Genomic DNA, 15343 nt, shown 5'->3' with positions numbered 1-15343 from the left:
ACACGATGATGCTACTATTTATATTAATAATTAATTAATAATAAATTTGCTTTATCCTGCATTTTTTCGAATCGACTTAAAATTACAACATAAATGAACAATGAAAAAAGACCTACATTGAAATGAGACAAGAAATAACAAAAACAGATTATTTTATATCGATTTTATTCATCAAAGGTGTATTTTATAAAATGTAATTTTAAAAAATTCAATCGTGAAAAAGAAGAAACAAATATATTCGATAATATACTCGATTAATAAATTCAGACAAGATCAATATTCGAAAACACAACCAGCAAAAAAATGAATGTCACAACAATCAGTGCCGCTATAAAAGCAGCAACCGTCCTGCTCGGTATCAGCATTGGCAAAATTACTATAATCCCAGTACTGATTGTCGCTCTCATGTATTTTAATTATGATCTCATGGACCCGGAAAATCATCCGCATGTTACAAAGGAATTAAAAAAAAGCTATGATTTTGTTGTAATCGGCGGCGGTTCCGCCGGCAGCGTAGTTGTCAATAGATTAACCGAAAATCCTGAATGGAATGTGCTGTTGCTGGAAGCCGGAGGTCATGAAACGGAAATAACCGACGTGCCCATACTATCTCTATATCTACACAAAAGTAAAGTCGATTGGAAGTATCGCACGCAGCCTCAGAGTACAGCCTGTCAAGCTATGATCGATCGTCGATGTTCTTGGACTAGAGGCAAGGTAAGAAATAATATTTAAAAACAAGAAACAAAGAGAAAGACAGAGAGAGAGAGAGAGAGAGAGAGAGAGAAAGAGAATTAATAACAGTATATAAAAATATTACTTTAATTTCTGGCATATTATATAGGCATGTGCCCACTTGCTACAATTCTGTTGTATGTTTGGCCACATGTAACTTTGCTGTTGCCTTAATTCCCGGATATGTCAATGTCAATCCAGGAACATGAAGATCTGCTTTCTTATTGCTCTGTAATAAGGCTTGTAGTTTGATGTCTTGCTCTTGTGATTTTACAAAAGTCTCAAAGTTTACTGTCTGTACGTTTTCTACTCGAGAGAGTACATCTACTACAATGTTATTCTTCCTGGACAGCAGCATTCCGGTCCCTATCAAGAGATCTTCTTATTTGAACTAACTTGTTTCTCAGGTTTCTTCTTTTAAAGTTGCCGACTAAAGCTCTCTATAGATGATCTATACAAAGCTCTATCTCCTACCCATTTCTTAAGAAAGTCACAGAAACCAGCAGATAAATCTCTGAAGAAAGAGATTCGTCTTCTTTACATTTTTTTCTTGATTGCTTCACGTTAGCAAGCCTGAAGACAACCGAGCGGGATCTGTTAGCGCACGGTGCGATATCCCACATTCCGACAGCACACGTCAAATTTAACATAATTCTCGATAGCCCACATCTCTTTAGCAAACATCCCGATATCACACGCATTATTAGTGCACAAGAAAAAATAAGCGTGCGATAACACACAATAAAATAACACTTTATCACAATAGCGCATATTGTCGTGCGTTATTGGGACATGTACTAACAAGAAAAGGTGCGTTTTTTTCTCTATAGCGCACGTTGTCATGCGCCACTAGGATATGTGCTAACGAGAAAAAACGTGTTTTTTCCCAATAGCGCATATTGTTGTGTGCGAGAGATTCGTTTAAGCACAGTCCATTTACACACAGTTAGTTTACACAGAATTCATTTGGATACAGTCCAGAACGGACACATTTCCACATAGGATGGCAGGGTTTACTCACATTAACCGGTGCTTTCAATTATGAACGAGGTTAATAATTATACATTTACATAAATTTATAACTTTCCAACATGCAACATGCAAAAACAAACTATGTACAAATAAACTGTGTTAAAACAAATTGTGTGCAAATAAACTGTGCACAAACAAATCTCCCGCGCATGAGGGAGAGAGGTTCATTCAGACACCGTACAATTAGACATTGTAGTTGGACACAATATGTTGTGCACTTATTTATTTGAACAGAATGCATTTGGACACAATAATTTTGGACACAGTAGCTTTCAGACACAGTATGTATATTTGCATAACATTCACCCGTCAAAGACTGGAATAAGGTTCCGAGAGAGGCGGTCAACGTGATAACGTGACACGTGACAAAAACATGCAGTTTTCGTACATCTTATTTCATGTGGCGATGGATTTGTGTATTCCTCACACTTTCCGCGGTTAAAAAACAAATTACTGCTCATTGTTCAGCGTTCGTTAATTTCATTCTGACTGTTTGGACGGTACACTAGTATGACGTCTTGAATATGGGCATACTATTATTCTCGTCATGTAATCGCAATTCTACCAGACAGTATGTCATACTACAATGAGTGGTACTACAATGATGTCACGTCTGTTTTGCATCGAAGATTCCGCAATAAACCTATTTAATATTTTACTATGTTCCTTGGCTCATTTTCATTTAAATGATCTAATAATATACCTAATCACTTTTTCCATGATTGTTATAGAGCAATAAAATTGTACAAAGATATGCGATAAAGTTTTCTGTCAAATTGAAAGAGAACGCCATGGATTGCTGAAAAGTTAAAAAAAGCATTTGATGATCAACGATGCGAAATATGCGCAAAGTATATTTCAAAACTTAAAAAACCTAAGCACGTAATGAAACATGATAACAAAATGTTTTTTAAACTTTTTATAACAATCCGTAGCGTTGTTTTTAAATTCAACACAAAATTTTATTGTATCTTTGTTTAATATTTTGTTACTTCCTAATAATCAGGAAGAAAAAACGACAAAATTTATTAATACACACTTACAAACTATATTTTACGTTCTGCGTGGTTACAATTTTTTAGTGTTGCCATTGTATGCTACTTAATTTCATTATTTTTCTGACAGACCTCGTATATTTATGTGTATTCTTATTTATTCATTATTTGTTGGCATAAGAAATGCAAGCGCAAATAAAATAACAGTAGCTGGGATCAGTGAATACTGATTTGCAATTATCCTGTGGAAAACTTGTTGGTAGATGTAGATATCTAGAGAATTTAAATAAATGTCCACTCACAATGCACAATTAAAGGAATCCTAAACGGACGGCCGAACTCCGACGGGTTTGCGCCCTCATCTAAGCGGAACTAAAATTATAGATAATTACCGACAATTTTAATTCTGCTATTATCGACAGTAATATATAACATAGATTTACATGCATGTCACATAACTATTTCGAATTGTGTTATTGCAAAAATATTTTTTTTTGTTTTACTACTATCTATATTATTCTTTTTACTATTCTTTTACTATTATCAAAGTAAAAAATATATTATCAAAATAATTTGTCCAAAAGAAATAACATATAATTTAATTTTTATTTAATTTTTCTTGTACCAAAACAATGTCATCTTTCTAAATTAATAATAATTTTTTTGAAAGAAAAACGTACATGTTGGCTAAGAGTGGAATTCTATTATTTGTTATAGTCCGAATGACTATAACCAGTATTGAAATAATATTAGAAGAAAGAATTTACTATGGAATATTTTTATTCATAAAAGAACGCTCTTGCTAAACGCTCGTCGTGCGAAAACGCTAACGCAGCGAGACACGCGCGAACCACCGGAAACCGCGAGACGCAAGCGAAGAGTCGCGATTCCGACCTGCTTTGCTTGCACTTAGATTAAAAACGCGTGAATACTTTCAACCAATCAGGGGCCTGTTCCTAAGGGTCCCCTCCAAAGAAAATCCGAGAATCGAATTATAAAAGACCGAAAAGCAGACCGCAGCGAGAGACGCAAACCAAATTCCGAAACATTAAGACGAAGAGTCGCTAAGAAAGATTTACTAAGAAACGCTCGCTAGCTAATCACCGAATGTTACGCGAATATCTAAACCGAAAGAAGGACGGAAATAAAGTGTAAACCAAATTAATCCAAATAAAAGTGTATTTATTCGGAAAACAATCTTCATCTCCGCGACTTCCTACGCGACCCGAGGATCTCCATCCTTAAATTCGGCGCAACCCGAGTGCCGTTTGCGCGGCACACAACATATTTACGCTTTCTCTACTTTATAATTCTTTAATTTATTTGTATTTTTGTATGCAAAATAAATTTTAATGCAATTATAATATTAATTTGGATATTAATTTTTACGTTTTAATTGTTAAATTATTAGTAACACGCGAGATCGAGTATTGACGAGCCGCGCCGTAAGATTTTCGAGATTATCAAAATCTTGTGACTGGCGACGCGCAACGCGTATCATGGCTATAGCTACAGCTCGAGAGAGAAAATGACAGCGGCTTGTATATCTGTCCTTTTCTACTGCCAGCTGACTGCTAAGCGTACTGTACATGACGCCTTATGCAATGTAGAGTGTGTATATTATATAAATAAATATATATATATATATATAATATACACATTAATTTATTTTATTAAGTTTATTTATTTTTAAATTAATTATTTAATAGTTAATAAAATAAATTAATGTGTATATTATATATATACATATTATATTTATTTTGTATATAAATATATATATATATATATATTTAAAGTATTTTATTTTAATAATTTATTTAATTTATTTAATACATTTATTTAATTTATTTAATACAACGGGTCAGAAACATGGAGAATAACCGAGAACTTAAAAAGGAAATTGGAAGCCACGGAAATGAACGTCATGAAGAGAGCGGCAGAAGTATTACGCTTGGAGAGAATAAGAAACGAGGAAGTAAAAAGAAGAATGGGTATAGAAGGAACTATAAGGGAGGACATCGAAAGAAAACAACTGATGTTGAAGACGACAGGTTACCAAAGAAAATCATGAAGTGGGCACCAAGGAAGAGAAGAAGGAGAGGAAGACCGAGAAAGACATGGGCGGAAGGGATAAGGAAATCTATGAGCGAGAGAAACTTAGGAGAGGGGGATTGGTTGAATAGAGCGAGGTGGAAGTTAGGCATCGGACAACGGCGAAAGACGTTATAATATAACCCGATTATATATATATATATATATATATATATATATATGTATATATATAAAATTAGAGTTTATGTTATGGCTCTGCTAATATTTAAAACATAAATGTCTCGATTCGAGTTGGCTATGAGAGCCCAAGCACGGATAGTAAGGTGCAAATAAAATATTTCAAATTAGGTAAAAACATTTAATTTAATACCATTTGACGAACGTTTCAGCTCATTTTTTAGCCTTTTTCAGCGTAATAGATTAAAACATTTAAATTAAGGGATCGTGAACGGTGTCATATTCTACAACTTTATGAGGAGATGCATTTCCTTATATGCTCATTATGCTCTGCTTATATTTCTTCCTAGGTTGATAAGCCCAGAAGTGGAGATTGAGATGTAAATATATCAAGTAGTTATATTGATAAAATCTCATTTTTATGCGGTGTAGTATTTTTTTCCAAGTAGTCAGAAACATTGTCTCCAGATAAAACTGTCTTATAGTCTTCAAATCAGTCTAACGACTGATTTAAATGTTTTAATCTGTTACGCTGAAGAAGGCTAAAAAATAAGCCGAAACGTTCGTCAAATAGTATTAAATTAAATGTTTCTACTTAATTTAAAATATTTTATTTGCATCTTACTATCCGTGCTTGGGCTCTCATAGCCAACTCGAATCGAGACATTTATATGTTTGTATATATATATATATATATATTGTGACGCTTTTCACTCTCCGTCCGCGGAGCACGAGGACGGGAGGAATGGGCCGTCGACAAAAAAAACAAAGAAAGAAAATATTGTTCTTTAATAAATTATTACCGCGGGAACCAGGGGTCTTGGTCGTTCCGCGCGAGTCGCAGCAGAACGCCAGCCGACGAATATGAGAATTATACTCGGATTGGGCGCCAGACACGGTCTTTCACGTGTCAATTCACGATAATTATACGAACGCGAAAATTCGGCCGGAAGTTCCACGACGGGCCGGCTGCTCGCCTAACGGTAGAGGGGCAGGGTGTGGTTGCCGCGAGAAATGACTAATCAATCGAACGATCTAACACTTGATAGAATAAATTTTCGCGAGACTGATGACTCGATCGAACGGGAAGCGAGATACGACATCACAAAAAGAACACAGAAATAAAAGAAGGCGCGTAATTAATAGAAAAAAAGTGATCAGATTTATTATAATAGAACAACTGTGAGAGGAGTTAGCAAATATAAATAAAATCGAATAATATTCAAAGTAAACAGCGCTCTTAAAGGAAATTAAATAATATCATAAAGAGAGATCCGATAAATCTGACCTTAACAATAGGATATAAAAAGCAAATAATATGAAAACAGTGGATAAATTCACACGTAACAAAAGAATCAAAAAAAATAGTACGTATCTCGTGGAAGTTAATGCTACATATTAATCTTGCCGTTATCGTGGCAGCGTTGATCTAATGAACTACTCTAATACAAGATTACGATCTGGAGAAAATAATATCTTGACAGCAATCGAAGTACGCTATACAAAGAAGAAAGGAAAGCGACGAACAAGATAACGCGAAATATAACTAATACAAGATTTACGGTTTTGACGCGACAATCAAGGTGATAAAGATCCAATCCGGTATATTTCGCGGATCGGAATATTTTATGCGAATTTCCCCGCGATCGGCAGTTCGCAACACACGCGCGAGGTTTCCGCTACGGCGAGAAGAGAGCAGAGAGAGTCATCGCGCACCTCGCCTATCGCCGTCTCGCTCGCTCTCGCGCGCGCGCACTCTCTGTCTCTCTCGGATTCACGCTCTCGCACGTGTTCACGTAAATTCTCACTCCTTGCGTATCTCCGCGCCAACGTAATCACACGACCAACAATATTCCCTATTACGCAACTAATATTTCACACTCGAATCATCCATCCGGCACACTCAATTACACTTTACAATTACACGAATAATGCGCGACAAGTATGAGAAGGACGCGACGACTAGTGAGCCCCGGAGAGACGAAGTTCCGCGAAAGAACCAATTACGACGCGTAATATCGCGACAATCCTCGTCGCATGACCCCGATCGCTCCCACGAAATCGCAAAAGAAGTAATATTCTCGAAGAAGCGGGCAACGCCCTTACGCAAATTAATTAATTACACTAAATCCTTGCGCGACCGGGCCAGAGCGACGGAGGCTAGGAATTACACGATGGACGTTTTAGTTACTTTACCGCAAGAAGAGCAAGGGTAGCCTCACCGGACGATCCCTCCTGAGTACGTGGCAGTCTCGATATCTGGGTTCTCTAAGTAGACTCTTAACCTCTGCAAGACACGTGTAGCCGGGTCGAGCGGTCGCGCCAATCTGCCGGATCTATCGGCCCGAAATCGACAGCTGGATCAATGCTGCGCACGCGGGGTGCGTACGCGATAACCAATTACGGCGCCGTGCCGTCTACCGTCGCCGCGCGAGATTAGCAAGGCCGTACGGGGTTCACAGCACCCCTCGTGATGGTGATAAAATATATTTATTCGCGCGGTATTTGCGCGGGGTTTGGAGACCTTCGCGACCTCGCGCCGCGGGCCTCCCCGCGGTGGCCTTGTGTCCCGTCTCCGACGGAGCGGTACCCCGCGGGAGGAAAGTTATCCTCCCGGTCTGGGGCCCTTCCGGCGCCTGTAGTCGGGCGCCTCACTGGACCTCGTGTCAGTAGATCGTCAAGGCCGAATTCCTCCGTGACGCTCTGTATTTGCTTCCTTCTTTGTTGTTAGGAAGGGCAGTTCTTATGGTTCTTGGTGGTATGTTTGTCTCGCTACTCTCTCCAACCGCGACTGTCTCTCGCCGATGACGACAACACCTCTCTCTCTCTTTCTCCCGCGACAATATTCTCTCTCCCGGTCAGGCTCCCAAAAATATAAAAATAAAAGAAACAAAAACTCGTTAATAAGCTATTACTTTTCGCGGCGCTAAGTCTCTCGGGGTTCTCATTCTCGCTCATTTTTCGCTCGCTCTCTTGGCGCGGCCGCTCGGCTTTCGCCCCGCGATAGGGAGTGCACGTGAGTCGGGACGACCACGTCACAATATATATATATATATATATCGCAAAATGGCAGAGGATTTTTCTACTCGGTTTAACTAGCTCTACCTGCACACGACAGTTGATGCGACTATTACCGGACACCCTGTATATATATATATATATATATATATATATATTTAATTAATTTATTTTATTATTTTATTATTTTATTAAAGCTAGAATTTTAATCGCTTTGTTTGGGTGTCAGTAATGACATACTAAGTTTTCGACCTCCCCTGTGATGAGCTTCAGCCGCCATATTGAAGAAAAGGGTGAAAAATCAGTTTTTTCAAATAAAATATTCAAAAGGTCTTTAGAACTAAATTACAAATTTAAAAGGAGGCTATATGGGGCCACGCGTAGGGTGTAGGTACGCAAATATTAAAAACAAACTTGTTGGAAAAACAAATTTATTGAATCTAAACGTTTCGGTCCTTCCTTTGGACCTTCTTCAGTAAATTTAATACAATAAATAATAATGGGGAATCTACATACTACCGCACGTAGCGCAAAAGCCGTGAGCCCCCCCTATCGATATCCCATTAGATAGACAAAGTGACATAATATGTCATGAGGTCCTCAAAAGTGGACTCTAATGAAGAGTATAGTGAGGAATTTCCGAAAGGGGGTTCACTCTTACTCACATTACGGTCGTGTGAACGTGCGATGGATGAGTGTGTGAGTAAGAGTGAGCCCCCTTTCGGAAATTCCTCACTATACTCTTCATTAGAGTCCACTTTTGAGGACCTCATGACATATTATGTCACTTTGTCTATCTAATGGGATATCGATAGGGGGGGCTCACGGCTTTTGCGCTACGTGCGGTAGTATGTAGATTCCCCATTATTATTTATTGTATTAAATTTACTGAAGAAGGTCCAAAGGAAGGACCGAAACGTTTAGATTCAATAAATTTGTTTTTCCAACAAGTTTGTTTTTAATATTTGCGTACCTACACCCTACGCGTGGCTCCATATAGCCTTCTTTTGAATTTGTAATTTATCAATGCAGGGAGCCTACATTGTTACTTAATACTTTAGAACTAAATTTTTGAGAAACGAAAACGCCCCAAAATCAATATCTAAAGGTGATAAAAAAGATTTCGGCTTACATGCTGTTATAATTGCATGTGCAATCGAAATATTCTTCGAGTTCCACTTCTCTTGACTTTCGCGTTTGTTTTTCATAATGATTGAATTTAACTTTCGACAAGATTCATAGCTACGGTGACGTTGCCTTTATCTGCGTTGGTGAAAATCACGTCTGGGTTGTCAAGAATAAACTTTTTTGTCGTATTTACCGCTTTGAGGATATCTATATCCGATGGGGAGCATTTGAAGGAATGATTATGAAGATTACTTATAATGGGAGTCAATCTATTGTGTGTAACTAAGCGGAGGTGTGCAGGTAATCTATCGATGTTATGGTCGACGCATTTTAGGAGGTCTGTGATAATAGAATCTGTGTTTGTTGTTGGTAAGCTGAAATTATCCCCTAATTGCAACAGTCCATGGATGTCTTCAGGTATTTGTGTCGTAGATAAATTGACGAACCATTTATCTTGGATGGAGAGGGGGAAAGGAGTAGGATTTTTTAACAAGGAAGGATGTAGGGTAATGTCATTTTTGGAGACGTCAGCGGATTGCATCGGATTCAAAGAGAATATCTCTGTGTTCTGTGAGGGTACATTGGATAACGTGCTGGTCGTGTATTGTGGATTTCCCCAAAAATATTTTATCGGGCGTATCTTCAATTTTTTCATATTATCATGTTTATTATTTAGCCAGTTAAACTTTTTGTTCGTTCTAATATTTTCATTCACGAAGTGGAAGTTGAACGATCTATTTTGTGTATCAAAAAAATTATTGCACATATCCATCGGAAGCATATTTGCAATGCGATGAAATAACTTATATGATTTTTTCGCAAAAAACGGATGTGGTCATGTGCGTCACAAATCTCATTCCGTATCATGCTGTTATTGAACCGTTTAAGAATTAATTGGAATTTATTTCTAGATAATTTGTTATGTAAATTCGCATCATAGCTATTAAAGCGGTTTAAGTGTGGTAAAATTATGTTCGATCTGATACATTTCTTAAGAAACTTTACCCGCAGTCGGAATTTTATAATTGTTTTTTGACAATTTATCCAATCTTTCATGAATTTAACTATACTATACCCGAAATTTCGTTTAACAAAGTCAAAAAATGTAAAAGTACGCATGCTTGCAGCCAGCATAAAATTAAATTAAAATTAAACAGAATACTGTTAGGCTCTGATAATAAAATAAATTGAGAATAGAAAGGACTAAATAAGAGCCAAGCGCTGTAGACGGTGCGCAAGTATATTTAGTTATATAAACTTTTTTTATTAATAAACGTTTCGATCACCATTTCAGATCATCCTCAGCATCTACAAGTATTTAATTAGGATAAAATGTGATATAATATTGTGACAAACGACATTTGATACAATGTGACACGATTTTTTTTTATCTATATTAATGTTTTTGTTGAAATATAAAGGTGCCTTTTCACGCTAACGTTTGACGCTCATTTTCGACGCATCAAAGTAGATTACCTGATCAAAGTTAATATTGAAAAAAAACGCTCGAAAAGGGTTTAAAATCGAATTTATAGTGACAGTATCGTATATAATCACCGTATCTTATATGCCGATGAGCTTGACGCTGAAAGCTGAGGAAATTCACTTTTTTTTGCGTGAGGGAAATCCTTTATAGATACCCCCATTCCTCGGGAAAGGAGATGGGGGTTATGTGGGACTCCCTCTCCGAAGGGGGGAATACCACACTAAAACCCTCACGGGTGTCCTACGCGGCCATTAGGTGGGAAGCGCGGAAGGTGCTGGTATCCCCTGCCTACACCGCCCCCCCCCCCGCCTGTTCCTCTCGGGAAGTTCCAAAGGAACAGCTCCCTCTCCCGCCATCGTGCGGGCCATCGCGGTTGTGACGCAGGAGGACACCCATCCCACGCCACGCCCTCCCGATGTTAGTTGGGGGGCGGGGTCGGGGCTCGAGTTACCCGCTCGGGCCCCGGCCCCCCTGCTCCTCCAGCTGCGACTCCTTCCGCTCCCAAAGGGAGTTAGGATTCGGTTGACAGCCAGAGGGGCCCTCCTCAGAGCTTCAGACGGTCCGCTTCGGCTACACGCCGAAGCGATCCGCCCTTATCCCTCTCGCGAGGTCGTCGGGGGAGGAGTTCCGGACTTAGACGTCCCGAGTCCTCCCCCGACGGCCTCATCCCACCACAGTATTATCTGGAGTGGGGTGGGGCCGACTCTCTTCTGGTTCTTGCCTCGACGAGTGCCCCCTCCTCGCCCAGGCAACCAGAAAGGGTCGTCTCTCTCCTCCCGGGATTCTGGAAAGCATGCGAGTCTTCCTCATCTCCCCCGCCTCTCCCTTTCTCTCTCCGCCTCCTCCTTCTGCGAGATCACTGCCCTCCATTTCTCTTCCGATTCCAACATACTCGCCACTACAGTCGGAAGCGAGGGAGAGATCTCTCCCTATGACCGCAGTTAGCTCTCTTCTCTCTTGCTGCCACGCAGCGCACTCCGCTACAATGTGCTGCGTGGTATCCTCCTCTTGTCCGCAATGCAGACATCGCGCCGTGCGCTTCTTACCGATGCGACTCAGGTACCTACCGAAGCACCCGTGCCCGGTAAGCACCTGAGTCATTCTAAAAGTCACCTTCCCCTCCCGTTGGCTCTGTCCACCCACTCTTGTAGACAAAGTCGGATAGCCTCGACGGTCCAATTCACTTTTTTCCTAACGGTAGCGTCAAGTCGAAGTCACAAGACCATGCAACGTTGAAACGAGCGTCCCATGAATTCGCATCTTAATGCTTGTTAGATTTTATATTTACGTATAATCATATTATATGATTAGAAATAATTATCTCAACGAGAAAGTAGGTTAATAAATTTACTTGTTTTGCAATTATTCTATTTTGTATAATTTTCACAATTGGTTAAATAATACTTTAGGTCCTTGGAGGCTCCAGCGTGCTGAACACAATGCTTTACATTCGCGGAAATCGACGTGATTATGATCAATGGCGAAGTTTCGGAAATCCTGGTTGGGGATACGATGATGTGTTACCATATTTTCACAAATCGCAGGATCAAAGAAATCCATATCTGGCACGCAATACAAAATATCATAGCACAGGTTTGCATACTTCAATTATCGTGTATATTGTGCGATAAATCATTAATATTTTTTTATTCTTATTATTTTTTATTTCCTAGGAGGATATCTAACTGTACAGGATAGCCCTTATGTTACTCCGTTGGGCGTAGCATTTTTGCAGGCTGGTGAAGAGATGGGTTACAATATTTGCGACGTCAATGGCGAACAGCAAACTGGTTTCGCCTTTTTTCAGTATACAATGCGACGGGGTGCTAGATGCAGTACTGCCAAAGCATTTGTGCGACCCATTCAACTAAGAAAGAATTTCCATCTTTCGTTGTGGAGCCATGTGACTCGAATATTGATTGATCCGCAGAACAAAAGAGCGTACGGTGTAGAATTTATTAGAGATGGTCATAAGGAGATGGTGTTTGCCAAAAAAGAAATAATCCTCTCTGCTGGCGCTATCAATAGTCCGCAATTATTAATGCTCTCAGGTATAGGACCACGTGTCCATTTAGAACAATTGGGAATCCCTGTAATTCAAGACTCACCTGGTGTCGGACAGAATTTGCAGGATCATATTGCAATTGGCGGGCTCGTTTTTCCGATTGACTATCAGATCAGTATTGTGATGAATCGAATGGTAAACATCAATTCTGCATTGAAATACGCCATTACTGAAGACGGCCCATTGACATCCAGCATTGGTCTTGAGGCGGTCGGCTTTATTGCTACCAAGTATGCCAATGAGACTGAGTGGCCCGATATCGAGTTCATGTTGACATCTTCGGGAGTCAATTCTGATGGTGGCAATCATGTAAAGAATGCTCATGGTTTAACCGATGAATTTTACAACGACGTATTTAATGAACTCAACAATCACGATGTCTTTGGAGTGTTTCCAATGTTACTCAGGCCCAAGTCGCACGGCTACATCAGATTGAAATCTAAAAATCCCTTGGATTACCCGTTGCTTTATCATAATTATCTCACTCATCCAGAAGATGTAGCAGTGCTTCGCGAGGGTGTCAAAGCGGCAGTTGCCTTTGGCGAAACGCGCAGTATGAAGAAATTCGGTTCTAGATTTCATAGCAAACAGTTACCAAGTTGTAAGCACATTCCCCTTTATAGCGACGAATACTGGACATGCATTTTACGAATGTATACCATGACGATATATCATATGAGCTGTACCGCAAAGATGGGCCCGGCCAGCGATCCTATGGCGGTTGTGGATCCAGAACTAAGAGTTTATGGAATTGAAGGCTTGCGAGTTATCGATGCATCCATCATGCCAACTATTACTAGCGGCAACATAAATGCGCCTGTTATTATGATTAGTGAAAAGGGTGCCGATTTGATAAAGACAATGTGGATGCAATCATCTCGCTCGAAAAGAGATAATGTTACCGTTGTTACTTCTTGACATTAATCAATTGGAAAATATTGCATAATGTAATACAAATGTACGATTAATTTCGACACAGTCGAAAGTATACAGTCGTCGTGAGAGGACGTTCTCTAGTTTCTCTCGGTGTGTTTATTTATACATCCGTTAAAATAAAATTAAATACAAATTTAAAATTTATCTACCACATATTTAACGTGTATCCTGTCGAGAATTGAGTAATTATCTGCCATGGATGGAAGAAAAATATGCAGAGGGTGCAATACTGCAGTCGCTAAACCAATTGTTTGCTCTAAATGTGGCACTGCGTCGCATCCTGGCTGCATCTCTCGTACAGGACACCCCTTTCGGGACGGGAAGTTCTCTGACTGCATCACCGCCACTACATCAACATCTGATGCTTTGAGTCAAACTCTCCTTGATAGCATCTATAGCATTATTCGGTCCGAATTTGCTGTCTTCAAAAAAGAGTTACTGGATACTCTTAAAGCGGATTTTGATAAGATAAATGGGGACATTCAGCGTCTGTCGAGTAGAATCGATAAATTGGAAAATTCAGAACTGCGTCTCGGCGGTATTTCCTCCGAGGAAGAGGTTCTTGAGGAAATCGCTGAGAGAGAAAGAAGATCCACTAATCTCATATTTTTTAATTTAAAAGAGGCCGACGCTTCTACAGATTCTAGCATCACGGATCTGGATCTTGTCAAGGACATTTTGGGGGAAATGGGACCCAGGGACGTACCTAATGTAAAAATCTCGAGACTGGGGGCGAAGCGGCGGGAATCTCCCAGACCTTTGCGGGTGTCGTTTCCCTCGAAACAAGAGGCCTTGGCTTTTCTGCGAGATAAGAAGAAATACTCAGGACCAGTAAAAGTTTACCTCGACAGGACCCCTAAACAGAGGAGACATTTGAGCGAATTGCAGGCTAAACTAAAGGAAGCACGTGACGCAGGGGAGAATAAAACTATTCGCTATTTCAATGGAGAGCCGAGGATTGTGAATGCGCGACACAATGCAAAAAACGTATAACTTTCCCTCTAGTATATTACCAAAACGTGCGAGGTCTCAGAACTAAATTGTCAGAATTGCGTTGCGCTTTGATGTCTGCTTCTGTGAACTACGATATTGTTATATTTGTTGAAACGTGGCTCAATGCGAGCATTGCTGATGCTGAGCTTGGCATGGAAAACTTTAAAATATTCCGAGCGGATAGATCTTTTGATGCCTGCGGTTATTCACGCGGCGGTGGCGTGCTGATTGCGGTTCGCGATAATTTTATTTGTAATAAAATAGTCCTGGCAGCTCAGAATGTGGAGCATCTGTATGTTGACATTCATATAGGTCATAAACATTTATTTGTTGGTATATATACCACCGTGCGCGAACACATTTGTATACGAATCGCATTGTTGTGTTATGGAGGAGCTGATGTCGGAGTCTTCGGATGTTGATTTTCTGATTGCTGGAGATTTTAATCTTCCACATCTGTTCTTCTATAACAATGACGATGGAGCCCTTTGTTATAACACTACTCGGGCTGGCGGTCTCACAAATCAAGCGAATGTTTTTTTGTGTTATTTAAATGAGCTTAGTCTTCATCAGTATAATTTTGTTAATAATAATTATGGTAACACCCTGGATCTTATTTTTTCCAATTTATCCGGGATTAATGTAGAACGAGCGCCTGACGATTTAATTGCCTGCGATAAGTATCATCCGGCTTTGTACTTTGCGTTACCAGTGTCCCTCAGGCCA

General features: G+C 39.7%; 1 protein-coding gene across 1 annotated transcript; it reads left to right on the top strand.

The window, feature by feature from the left end:
• The first annotated feature begins 255 nt into the window (after positions 1-255).
• Positions 256-13712, top strand: LOC145941938 (glucose dehydrogenase [FAD, quinone]-like). The gene is made up of 3 exons (XM_083048367.1): positions 256-717; positions 12033-12216; positions 12297-13712. Exons 1-3 carry the CDS (start codon positions 304-306, stop codon positions 13604-13606), a joined length of 1908 nt encoding a protein of 635 aa, XP_082904493.1. The 5' UTR covers positions 256-303; the 3' UTR covers positions 13607-13712.
• Positions 13713-15343: the final 1631 nt, after the last annotated feature.

This window comes from Prenolepis imparis, unplaced genomic scaffold (genome assembly GCF_030444845.1).
Source record: "Prenolepis imparis isolate NDT839.2.m4 unplaced genomic scaffold, iyPreImpa1.0 SCAF_10, whole genome shotgun sequence".
Taxonomy (NCBI): domain Eukaryota; kingdom Metazoa; phylum Arthropoda; class Insecta; order Hymenoptera; family Formicidae; genus Prenolepis; species Prenolepis imparis.
The sequence above is the reverse complement of the archived record's forward strand: the minus strand, read 5'-3'. Positions and strand labels throughout refer to the sequence as shown.